Source organism: Nelumbo lutea, chromosome 3 (assembly GCF_056320005.1).
Source record: "Nelumbo lutea isolate HS-2025 chromosome 3, American lotus-T2T, whole genome shotgun sequence".
NCBI lineage: Eukaryota > Viridiplantae > Streptophyta > Magnoliopsida > Proteales > Nelumbonaceae > Nelumbo > Nelumbo lutea.
Window position 1 is genome coordinate 49859726 of NC_142686.1, and position 12887 is coordinate 49872612.

The following is a 12887-nucleotide window of genomic DNA, read 5'->3' on the forward strand; positions in this document are numbered from 1 at the left end:
AATGAGAAGAGTGAACCGATGACCTATATGGATGCTTATCACTGTTGTTTTGACGGGAGCCTTTTCCTGTCAAGTCTGAATACAAGCTTCATTATATTGATAATTAACTAGTTGGAAGCTTGCACATTTTTGTCAGCTGGCCATTGTCGTTATTGTCTGACCTTTCAGGCCACCACCTGGCTTGACTCCCTTTGTGTAATCAGATCAGAACAATAGTTCATTTGGAAGGCATTCTTTTTTCGGATTTTGAGGGGGGAAAATTAATCAATACAATTTTGGTTTCTATTGACCAAGAATCCAATGTTCTTTTTTCAGATTTATGTGGGGACCAAGAAAAGTTTATTTCCCTGGGTATCATTTATCCGGGTAAGTGATACCCATCTCCTAGGTGGGTAAATAACTTTCCCACCTAGGGGGGAAGTTGGAAACACTTGAATGGGACAAAATGTCCTTTTTAATAATTAATTTTTATGGCTAAAAGCCTAAAATGGTCATTGCCTTGTTTACATGAGAAATAAAAGAACATGGGTAAATGTATTTATCCGGATAAGTGTTTCCCATGAAAAACTTACTCAGGTAACTGCATTTACCTAGGTAAATAACTTATCGAAAAACGAATGGGGCCTTGGTGTTTTTGATCTACTTGTAAACAATATTTGACGGGATTCTTCCAGTAGATCACTCAATTCAACTCTTTTGTTTAGGTTTGCTACATAAAATCAAAAATTTTCCCATCCCAACACTGAGATGCCCATGCCCTATTTCTTGTCTCTATTACATCACTTGGACACAAAAGACCATGTCACATAGATTCAATTGTGGGCTCTATGCTCCATTTGGAAGGAGTACAAATACAAATATGTAGAGCATATAACTTTGTATTTGGTATGTATTTATACTGTATATATTTGTATTTGTATTCCTTCCAAACTGAGCCTTAGGTTTAATTTGGAAGGAGTATAAATACAGATATATAGAGTGTAAAACCTTGTATTTTGTATTATTTTATATTGTTTATATTTGTATTTACACTCTTTCCAAACTGAGCATAAAAAACATGCAATTTCAAACAATGGCTCAACCAAATTACCAATGTTTTCAAAACTGGATTGGACCAGATTGGACAGTCAGACCGGAAAAACGGGGAACCTATCACTTGATTGATTCTGTTTTATTCCAAAACTGCTATTTGACTAAAACCCATTAATTTGATTAATGAACTGCTGACCTGGGAGGTCAAACCATCAAACCATTTGACCCGAGAATGGTTTTTGGCCGTCTTTTTTTTTTTTTTTACGGAATGGGCCATCAGTTCGGACTGGATAGTTGGGCCATTTGACCTAGAAACCGGACCCAGAACGGTTTGCTGTCCAGTCTGGTTTTATAAACCTTGAAAATTACACTAATCAATAAAAAAAATATTATATATCAATTACTAGATCTGTGGTGAATAGCATCAAAATGCATCTTCAGCAAAAAATTTAGCCCTTTGAATAACAGTATGGACTGAAATCGTAACAGTTATATTTTATAAATTAACAAAAATAACCGAAGAAAAATGTTATGCTCGAAATATCATCCAATTTTTCTTGACTAGTTAACATTCTGGTCCACTCTTGAGCAAGCTTTTATAGCCACGATTGAATCCGAAATCACAATTCTCTCCTTCCAGTCCTGCTCGAGAACCAACCTTAACGATTTCAATATACCACCCAGCTCCGCTTCCAACGGATTTCCAACACTTCCTCCTGCAGCCACAAGAACACACAATAATCGAAAAAAACTAAGGGTGCATTTGGTTCGTGGACAGGACCAGAATTGGAATCGGAATCAGAATCCCTAAGAATCAGAAATTCCTAGCATCTGTTTGGTTCAATTAGAAGCTGGAATCAGAATCAGCCAAAGATTCCAATTTGGCCCCTGTTAAAAGAACCTCAAAAACAACCACCTTTTATATATTTTCAACATATATGCACATTGGCAACCTGCTAACAAGTGCATATATATGGAGAAAATATGAAAAAAAAATGAAAAGAAAAACACAAACAAACAAAAATCACAAAAAAAAATCATTCTCCACCATAAAAATGAAAAAATGTACAACAATTTCTCACAAAACCCATCTACAAAAAAGGTGACCCTTTAGAACCTTTAAGTGTGAAATTCTTAACAAAGAAATCAACAAAATCTTCATTGTCTATATTTGTTCTATTCATACATGAACCAAATGGGAAACTGTTTTGTGTCTACCTAACTTTCACAAATATGCCAAACAAATTACTAACATCAGATCCTGCAAATTTTGGGATGGCATCGTGCTTGTGTATCTGCAGAACAGAAAGGGTAACATAGTTAAACAATTAATGTGAGAAGAGAGTTTTGGTGAAAAGACCCAACTCACGCAGAGCTCAAACATTAAAAATAGATTAAGCCGTCCAGGTAAATCAATAATCTCACATAAAAAAATTGATAGTCATATAGGTCTGTAATCTCACTAAATATCACTGAGCAAATTTGTTGAACAATCTCAGCAATTGTGACATTATAGGTCTGTAATCTTGCATAATAAGCTATTTTACAAGCCAAAACCTTGGAAAATATAAAAGTACAATCCAAAGATACAGAATACAGCATAAAAAAATGAAATGATAAATAAAATATATTGAGCTTTTCATAAAACAAACAAAAATACCTTGTTAGTCTGCTTCTTTAAATGCTTAAATCTTGTTTTTTATCAAAAGGGAAAATTTGATGCCCTGCAACCATTGAGTTGACACCTAAAGATGATCCTTGGATATAGACCATAACCTTGGATGGTTGCTCCTCATTTCTAAAAGAACCTGCCATTTCATGCCACCTATCATCACTAACCTCAACCTGGCCCCCATTGACCCACTGGTTATCCACACTAAGTGCAAAATTTACATTTTGAGGACTAGTTGTTCCGGGACTAATGCAAACCCAAGCAGATACTTGGTATGTCAGGTAAAGTTTTAGTTTCTCTGTGATCATCTGAGCAGGGCCCATCCAGGTCTGTGTATTGCTCACAAGGATGTAGCGGCCTCTTAAAGGTTCATGGGGCCTGAGGGAATCTCTTGCATTGGAGGAAGTAGATGAGGAGAACCAGTGCCCACACTAAGAGTACAGTTACCAAGAGAAAACCACCCATTGAGAACATCAGTAAGATTGCTGTTCTCAACTATATTAGCTCCAAAAGCAGGATTCTACAAAACAAAGAACCATACACGCGATGCTTAGAACACTTAAAAATGACTCTCATAAGAAGGCTTGCATCAGACATCTCACATATATGGAAATTACTGTGTATGTCTTGCATTAGATCCTTCCCCTTCTATCTTATTCCTCCCTTACCTCCTAGTTCTTCCTTCCTTTATATCCTCACTTGACTTTTATCCAGCCATCCCCTCTACTGCCTCAACTTCACTCCAACTCTCAAAGCACTAAACATTCTTATACAACTTCATCTTCCCCAAGAAAAAAATGAACTCATACTTAATTGACCGATTTTTTAGTGGAGAGGGGAAGGAGGTAATTAATTTTAACCGAAGTAGTCTATGATCTCCAAATAAAGAAACTAAGAAAGGAAATGAAATTTCGAATTTGGAAGAGGAATTGCATATAGAACATAAGGATCTTGGAGGGGGAATCCCCCCCCTCTCTAACCTGAGTGAATTCAGCAGGGGATGTTTTAGTAGTTATAGGTCCCTTTAACAAACAGAACTCATAGTAGAGAAGGGGAGGAAGTGATCATCTTGGAAGTTCTACCTTGGACAAAATAAGGAAATTTGTGGAAATTTATCTATTTTTTAAGCACAAAGAAAATGATGCTACCTAGAGAGTAAAGACCCCCACAATATGGTTCAGTCCCAACCCCACTCTTCAAAAGACTATTGGTAATCAAATTAGATAAACCAAAGATCCATCAAGGAATGATCAAAACCATCTCTGCTCCAACCAACAACACCTTTGAAAGTTACCCTGCACATCTACCTGCTAAAACCTTAGAGAAATGCATCCACCTGAGGCTGAGGCCATAAAGCAAGGCCAGTATTCCAACTGATAAAAACTAGTGAACTGATGAACAAGTGTTTGTAGGGCTGGAAATGGATCCATTTAAGGTTTAGGGGTGGATTAAACATACCAGAAAGATACAGTTAAGGTCAGAAGGCAGTGTTCCATGTTTATGGAAACAGGAATCAGCATCTGATACATATCTTGGAGTCCATTTACAGCACAGTGATCCATTACAAGTTGAAAGGGCTAGAAGAACCAGGGGAAGACCAAAAAGGTTAAGCAAACTTTGGCATGATTTCAACACAATAAAAGAACATTGACTGAAAATTCTGAAATTCACCAATCAAAAAAAAAAAAAAATCTCACGTTTATTTTGGAGCTAATCCAATAATAGAATCCTCAGATGAGCCATGTACGACCAAAAAAAAAGCATGTACGACAAAGAGCTGTACACAGGGATTTTCAAATACTGTCCATGCAGTCCTATACCCCCAAACCCTGATTTACAAATGCATGTCTTGGAAGTTCTGATAGTTGTCATCATTGCTATATACACAAATGCATACCTACCAAACACTTGCAAAACTGACCCGGAGTGCATTTAGGTATTGAACTAGCATTTGCATCACAAACAAATGCAGCCTAATGAACGAAAGTTGCATGCTCTAGTGTACATGGACATAGAGGAGGGAGGGAAGGGAAGCAGCCATTCGAGAGGAGGTTTGTTGGACCAATTACTTGGGTTTCAGATGCCATAGTTTTACTCTAAAAGATGAAATTCTATTGATAACTAACCATTTTTGTTTTCTATAAACTTCAATGTTGTAAAACTGAGTAGCAAGATGAAGAGAATAGCTTTGAACATTTAAAATCTTAGGGGTGAGAGAGCATTTAGAAATTGTAGTAAGACAAGTTTACTTGAACCTGTATCAATAGATGGCAAAACAACCCACTTGACCAGTTAAGACTACACCTTCATTTTGGTAATTGTTTCTGTTTTTAATTTTAATATTTACTTTTCTATTAGAACAATATTGGTGTCCAAAAAATTTTAAGATATACATGGCATGTATTTAATTCCTGTATACTTTTTAACATTTTTCAAGTGTGTCCTAATATTCACATAAATATGTTTTTTATATGTATATACCTCATTTATAATCATCTAAGAATTGAATTTAGTGTTATTGAATCCTTAGGGTTTATTGGAGTTTCACTAGAAAAGTGTATATGTATCCTAATTTTTCCACTGTATGCATGGGTGTCCAAAGTGTATCATACATCTCTTAAGTTTACCTATCCAACATTCTTTGTCTTTCTAATACTATGAACCTTGATTTTAACACTATAGCATTAAAAATGAAAATAGTTACTTATAATTTAATTCAAACTGCATAAAATCATCACATGATCAACATTAGTTTTCACAAATTTGAGGAGGTGGTAAAAACTAAACTTATTAGAAAATACAATTCACCATAACCCCACGTATAAAATTAGTAATATTTTATTCAAAATTAAGTTGCATTACAATTAGACCAAATTTTAAAATATATAACTGTTATTTGCTTAAGTAGTGTTAAAAATCTTTTGGTAATAGAAACTCTATTGCCCTTGTTATTTGGAGGCCATCAAGCCACAAAAGACTTGGATTTATGAGGAAATTTTTATCAAGCACAACTCGCACATACCAGAATATCTCAAAACATATCAACCATCTAAGCAAAAAACAGAACAAAATCCATTCTAATTCGCTAAAGTAACATCAGAAATAAAAAATAAAAAAATAATTAAACTAGTGTTCTTGAAATGGGGAGAAAACAAGTTAAAAAAAATGACCCATTATGACTTGAGTGGTTGTGTTACAGAATCAATAACTGTATTAGTAGGATTCAATGAGCTGATCAATTCCAAATATCACAAGAAAAATACTTTAAACCTCTTCCACAAGTTAAAGCCAATATCAGAATCCATCATAGTCTGCTATTCCTCCTTGCTGACTCCAAGTTGTTTAAGTTTCAGTTCCAATTCATCCCCATTTTCATCACCCTTCTCTTCCTCTTCATCGCTTTCTCCCCCTTCCTCATCATTCTCATCAAAGGGCCCTAGCCCACCAGGTGATTTCTTGAATATGTCCTTTACCTCATCGATACCTTCATCAGAAATGCAATTCCCATTGATATTCAGCAACTTAAACTCAGGCTTATTTACCACAGGTTGTGCTAAGGACCTCGCCCTAGCCCTCTGAAATCAACTTCTTTTAATAGGCCATGGCCTTCTTCTAGTGCTTTTACGATCAAAATAGCACCCTTGTCCTTCAGTTCATTCTCAGCCAAGTTAAGCTTAGCTAAGGCTGACCATGCAGTCCTATACCCCCAACAAAGAGCCATTAATATCACTTGCAAATCACAAATTCAGTATTCACAAGTGTCTCATCTCACAATATTAATTTGCATAACATTAACATAAACAAGTGTCTCATATCATATTCAAATGAATGTAGAACATTGAAGGCAACCAAAACAAGTATTTCAGGTGAAGAACACTAAAACCTTGCTGTTAAATACTTCGGATATACACACACTCTGCTAAAAAATTTCTATTTACATCTATATCAGAGGTATTCTAAAACAATGTAAAAGAATATCAACGAATTAGAAAATTTCTATTACCTGGATTGGCTGGTGTGAAAAGCTCGTCAATGGTAGCAGTGAAGAAGTAGGTCGATCCCGAATAGAGCAAGGGTGAATCTGCAAAAAATAAAAAAACATATTTCAATTAGTGAAAAAAAAGTAGGAAGAGGAGGCAGAGAAAAAGAAGAAGATCCCGAACTGGATCAGAGCATGGGTTGTTGATTTGGAAGGAGGAGGAGGCAGCGGTCTTACCTCACCAAAGGTCGGTTCGACATGAAAGATGGATTGGATTTGTTTGCAGTCTCTGTTCGGCGCGACAGCTCCCTGTTCGACTAGGATCGGAAATGAAGGGGGTATTTTGTCCAAAAAAACAAAAAATGAAGCCATAAACCGGAATGGGAATCGCATTCCACCTAGAATGGAAATGGGATTTTCATTCTGGTCAACCAAACACTTGGAATGGGAATGGGTCATTCCGATTCCGATTCCAGGTTTCTATTCCCTCGAACCAAACAGGTCCTAAGCGTCCATTCGGTTTATAATTGGATTTTTTTTTCATAAAATTGCAATTGAATTAAAATGTTCCATTCCTTCACCTTTTTGATTCAGATGAGAATCAGAATTAAAATTGGAATGGCCATTCACTCAGATGGGGGAATCCTATTCCACCAGAAATGGGAATGAGATTCCAATTCTACCAAATTAAACGGTTGGTTCTAATTCCAAACCCTATTCCTGTGAATCAAATGAATTCAAAGTTATCATTCAAGACACTTCCATCACATTGGATCAGTTTATAACCCTTTGTTAACAAAGATTCTGTTGATGCTTAGAATGGGTTGAGGACAATTCTGTAGATTTGCTTCCCAGACGAGTTGGTAGATGGAAGAGCCCGTTGTGGCTGAGGTCAGCTGAGTCCAAGGAGGGCCGAGGTCGAGGACCAGTGGGGTCTGAGGACTGTCGATGCCAAGAACCAATGGGGTCTGAGGAGGGCCCAGGCCAAGGACCAGTGGGTCCGAGAGGTGCTAAGGCCAAGGACCAGTGGAATCCGAGGAGTGGCGAGGTCAAGGACCTGCGAAAATGGAGACGTCAGAGGCCTCGGGGCACTAACCCAAGGCAGGGACTCTGACAGCCAAGTTAGTGAGGGCATAGCAAAGACGCAGAAGAGGCCTTAATAGAGTAGCTCAGACGAGGTCGCCTAGGAGATAGAGAGCTTGGAGTAGCGGGTTTCCAGCCTAGGTTTTTTTTATTCTTTACCTTGAGGGGGGGAGGTAGCCTCTATTTATACTTAAGACCACCTAGAGGTAGACATGTGTAGACGATCAAGATGCAATCCGGCCTTGGGAGGCCATTTGAGGTCGCTACGTGTAGCCACGCCATTGGTCCTGCGCTGCACACCCCCTCAGCGGCATGTCAACGTACTACTGACTTACCTAAACACCTACATCAGATTCCACATCAAATAAATAGATAAAGAGTTGACTTGCCAAAAATATTCTCATTCTTCATGGGTTACCTTTATTTAATCTTGATTTCAGGGAAGTTAGTGTCATTTACTACCTCAAACAAGCAATGAATTCTTATTTATATAAAATTACAAATTCAATACTATTAATACACCCATTTAAAGGTTTTTGAGAAATTGTTTTTAATCATTAAAATATATAACAACATGCCCAATCATCAAAGCCGAAGGTGTATCCAAAATTTGAAATTGAAGTTTGGATTAATTCAAAAGGGTAAAATTAACAATTTTATAGTTTCATTTTAATAGAAACCTCCCCTCTATTTTCAATAAAATTAACAATTACCTCTCTTCCGTCAAAATATCCATTTTATCAAAATATCCATTTTACCCTTTCTCAAACACTATTCATCTTCCTCGTTCAAACCTAGAAACAAAGGCAATTCACCCTTCTAAATATTTCTGTACCAACATATAGATATGTCAGTTCAACCTTCTAGTTACATGATTCATTCCATGGTCCTCATTTGAAGCCAATGGCCTTTCCAAAAATCTTTTCTTTGCTCTGTTATATTTTCCTTGGGTTGAAAAAAGGAGAGAGAAGAAAGCAGCTCTCAACATGGACTCGATCTTCCTTGGCTTTCCCTTGAGCCCATTGAAGATTCTGGCTTTCGAAAGAATAGTCGTCATCCAAGCTCCCTTCACTGCTCAAATTAGTGCTGCTGACGGTGAGGTTCTCCCCGTTCTTCTCTGACGCAACAACCCAATCAGATTCTTTGACCGAGACGAACCCTTTGACTGGGGCAACTACGGAGTTCTGACCGTGACTGATGGTCTTTGCGATGGCCTGCCGGAGAACTTGAATCGGATTCTTTGATGGAGACGACCTCTTTGATCGGGGCAACTACAGAGTTCTGACCGTGACTGATGGTCTTTGCAATGGCCTACCGAAGAACCTGAATCAGAGACCCCTTTTGGATCTTGGTCTAAACGCATAACTCCCATGAGGGAAGCTCATCTGGAACTGGTCAGACCTTTTAATCAAAGGACCTTAAAACAAGCCACGCTCAAGAGGTCCAGACATAAAGCCTCTCTCGATCAGACCAGATAAAAATCCCCTGTTGAGGGGACCAGAACCCATAACTCCCCTGAAATTTCCAGACAATGGACCAGAAATTCATGAGATAGTGAGGAACAGGTTGCAGGGGAATGGAAGCAAAGGAGGTAGAGCTTTCAAAAGTGGCAGCTTGATCAAGACTGTTATAGAAATGGAGGTCAACAAAAGTTGTAGAGAGAGGGGTAGACGTGTTAGCACTTACAGAAGCGCCGGAGATGGATCAAAAGGTGGTGGTCTCCTCCGAGTAAACCTTGGAGGAGGAGAGATGAGAGGGATCGGGGCGAACATAGCAGGAGTGGCCATGACCTTCATTGAGAGGCTCGGATATAACGATAGCTATGTCATGACAACAGTGAACTCCACTGGTGTCGAGGAAGCAAGAGGTGTTAGACTTCCCGCAACTGTTACCCATGGAAGATAACCGAGAGAAATAGAATTCCGGGCGTTACAATTCCCATAATCGATATATCATTGCCGATATTTAGTGCTCGCTTTTTCTTGATGTACCTTTTATCTTTTATCGTTTGAGAAGAGGAGAGAGAAGCAAGCAGCTCTGAACTCAAGTAATAACTAATTAGAGGGGTTCCACCACTGCCTCTTTGGGTTCGAACGGGAAGAGATGAATAGTATTCGAGAAAGGGTAAAATAGGTGTTTTGAAAAAAATAATCATTTCTTTAACATTTTCTGTCTTGGTCATTAACCAAAGGGAGGTATTTATTAATTTTATGAAAAAAATAGAGGGAAAGTTTTTACTAAAATGAAACTATAGAGGAGGTTTTTGTATTTTACCCAATTCAAAAATATGTTACAAATATAACTATGAAACCATCCTAATTCCAGTGAAATTATAATATTAGCAGCCAAACACGGCATGGAGATGAGAGGACCAGAGATTCATGTTAGACCCAAATGTGCTTTTGGCTAGGCTGAACTAAATCAAGAGGAACCCAGAGATGTTAGACATTGAAAACGTGGGAGGTATTTGGTATTGTGGTATTGCCGAGTATTTTTGTCACCATATAAAACCATAGAGGTGTTTTGACTTTATCAAACCAAAATTCTGTTTGGTTGAATTGATTAAATTACAATTATTTGTACCATTTTGTTTCAGGTTAAATCACTTTTAGGAGGAAATTTGGATGTTTGTATCTCTCGTTTTTTTTGGATAAATTATAAAGATTCCCTTATTATGGGGTTTTTGACAAAGACCCCCTGTACTTTGTTTTGCAACAAAAACCCACTCTGTATTATGACCGTGAGAAAAAGACCTCATTTCGTTCCTTCACATTTATCTTTATAATAACTAGATGAACATCTTCCCCAACCTTCCGATACGCTTCCGTTCCTTCACATTTATCTCTCTCCCTCTCTTTCCTCTCTCTCCCCCGATCTCTCTTCTTTTCCTTCCCTTAACAGCATCGAGATTGAACCCATTTAATTCAATCCTAATCTCTCTCTCCATTACTGCTTTCTTCAGATCCCATATTTCTCTCTCCACTTGCTTCCTGCAGCCGGATAGGCAACTTCCACCACAGTGAAATTGCAGCATGATAGGACAGGGGCAAGGATGATAATCGAATGGAAGAGAGTTCGATAAGAGATGTGGTGAGCTGCGGCCTTGATATTCATGAAGTCAAGAAACCCATTGCTGCTCGAGATCGTGATGCTTTTCATGCTAGGAGAGAAATGAAGCTGCATCATCATCTCTGTCGCCTCCTCATCATCAGGGGAATGAGAACCCTAGAAGCCCAGTTCAGATACCCCCCCCAAAAAAGTTGTGACCGTCAGATTCATTGGAATGAGAACAAATCAATAGAGATAGGGATCTCTTCTAGGTATTTCTCCAATTGGATCTTTGGGGTCTTTTTGAATCTGGCATTGGAGATCAGAGACGGGTTTTGATTAATTTCAACTGAAGGCACAAAGATTCATTGACAAAATCGAACTAGGTTCTTCTTTCTCTCCCATGGAGAATCGGGGATCGTGAGGGAGAGAGAAAGAGAACAAAGAAACCCATTGCTGCTCGAGATTGTGATGCTTTTCATGCTAGGAGAGAAATGAAGCTGCATCATCGTCTCTATCGTCTCCTCGTCGATAGGGCAACGAGAACCCTAGAAACCCAGTTCAGATACCCCCCAAAAAAGCCACGAAATTCACCATCAGATTCATTGGAATGAGAACAAATCGATAGAGATAAGGATCTCTTCTGGGTATTTCTCCAATTGGATCTTTGGGGTCTTTTTGAATCCAACATTGGAGATCAGAGATGGGTTTTGATCGATTTCAGCTGAAGGCACAAAAACTTGTTGACGAAATCCGACTAGGTTCTTCTTTCTCTCCCATGGAGAACCGGGGATCGTGAGGAAGAGAGAAAGAGAACAAATAAAGATGCACTTTGTTTCGTTCTATTTTATTTTTCTTTTCTTTTGAAAACTTTTTGATCAATTGATCAGCCGAGAAGAGAAGAAAGGAAAGATGAGAAATGGGTTTACTTTGTTCTTTCATTTCGGAGAGCTGGAGAGAGAAAGAATGAGAGAGGACGGTGAGGGAGTGGAAAAGAAGAGAAGAAAAAGGGCAAACATAGAAAATAGAAAAAATTTAGTGGGGTATTTTGATAATTTAACATACTTTGTCATCTAACCTATTGGTCAAGGGGGGTCTTTGTCTCATTGTCATAGTATAGAGGGGTTTTTGTCGCAAAACAAAGTATAGGGGGGTCTTTGTCAAAGACCCCATAGTACAGGGGGTCTTTGTAATTTATCATTTTTTTGTTTTGACATTTTGTCCTATTTGGCACTTAATGATGATTATGTATAGTAATCAATAAATAATAACATTATACTCTGATTGTATTTGGTTTTGTGGGCGTTTTATTGAAAAACTTTGTCACATCAGCACCATATAGGTGTTGGCGTTTATTGTAGATGAAGTAAAATGAAACAACTGTTTGATTTTACCGTTTATCAAATAAATGATAGAAAACTGAAACACTTTGATTTTTGTGCATGGGGCATTTGGGGAAATGTCAAATTTTTGTTTTCCCCAATACCCTAGCATTCTTGAAACCAAATGCTGATGTGGCACACTTTAATGTGTATTAATCTGAGGTGGAGAGTAAAAAACATTTAAAATGAAACCCAATCAAACAACAAAATTAGGAAACATTTAAAATAAAAAACGGTTAAAATAAAAAAAAAATATAAATAAACATTTAAAATGAAAAAATACAAATAAACAACCTACCCATAAACGCCCACAGAACCAAACACATATTTTGTCTCCAAACCATTTTTATTTTTTCCCTATTTCTAATGCTTAACACTTCTCCAATACCATATGCTATCAAATTGTAAACCCTTTTTTTTTCCTTGCTACTACAATGTAAGAGAGATATAATCCAGGTAAGCCATGAGCTTGATCTACCCTAATCCTACCTGACTAAAAAGCTATTATAGCATGCGGAAACATAAATAAGACTGTTCCCCTAGTAACCATGCGTTGGAACAAAAATATGTCTACAACCAAACATTGGATGCCTTGGATCTTACTAGCGGATCTGGGTCTTGCATGTCAACCATAGAAATAGTGGGCCATCTTGGGCCCACCATTATCTGCCATCCTAGATTCTCAACCACT

The 12887-nt window shown here is 37.8% G+C and overlaps 1 protein-coding gene across 2 annotated transcripts; it reads right to left on the reverse strand.

Annotated features, from left to right (window-relative positions):
• Window positions 1-1412: 1412 nt before the first annotated feature.
• LOC148864875 (uncharacterized) lies at window positions 1413-7173 on the reverse strand. Of its 2 annotated transcripts, none has more exons than XM_088975706.1 (4): window positions 6921-7173; window positions 6708-6785; window positions 2286-2327; window positions 1413-1748 (listed from the first exon to the last, which is right to left on the reverse strand). In XM_088975706.1, exons 1-4 carry the CDS (start codon window positions 7140-7142, stop codon window positions 1701-1703), a joined length of 390 nt encoding a protein of 129 aa, XP_088831832.1. In that variant the 5' UTR covers window positions 7143-7173; the 3' UTR covers window positions 1413-1700. The 2 variants fall into 2 exon arrangements, with proteins under 2 accessions (XP_088831832.1, XP_088831831.1); XM_088975705.1 differs by having other exon boundaries at window positions 2251-2327.
• Window positions 7174-12887: the final 5714 nt, after the last annotated feature.

Bases quoted from the DNA above. Each gene is read 5' to 3' on its own strand.
- LOC148864875 (XM_088975705.1), bottom strand. From the start codon at position 7,142: ATGACCCATTCCCATTCCAAGTGTTTGGTTGACCAGAATGAAAATCCC. The intron at 2,328-6,707 runs GTAATAGAAATT...TCTGTTCTGCAG, and splicing joins TTTCACACCAGCCAATCCAG to ATACACAAGCACGATGCCAT. The intron at 1,749-2,250 runs GTAGACACAAAA...TTGTGGCTGCAG, and splicing joins GGCATATTTGTGAAAGTTAG to GAGGAAGTGTTGGAAATCCG.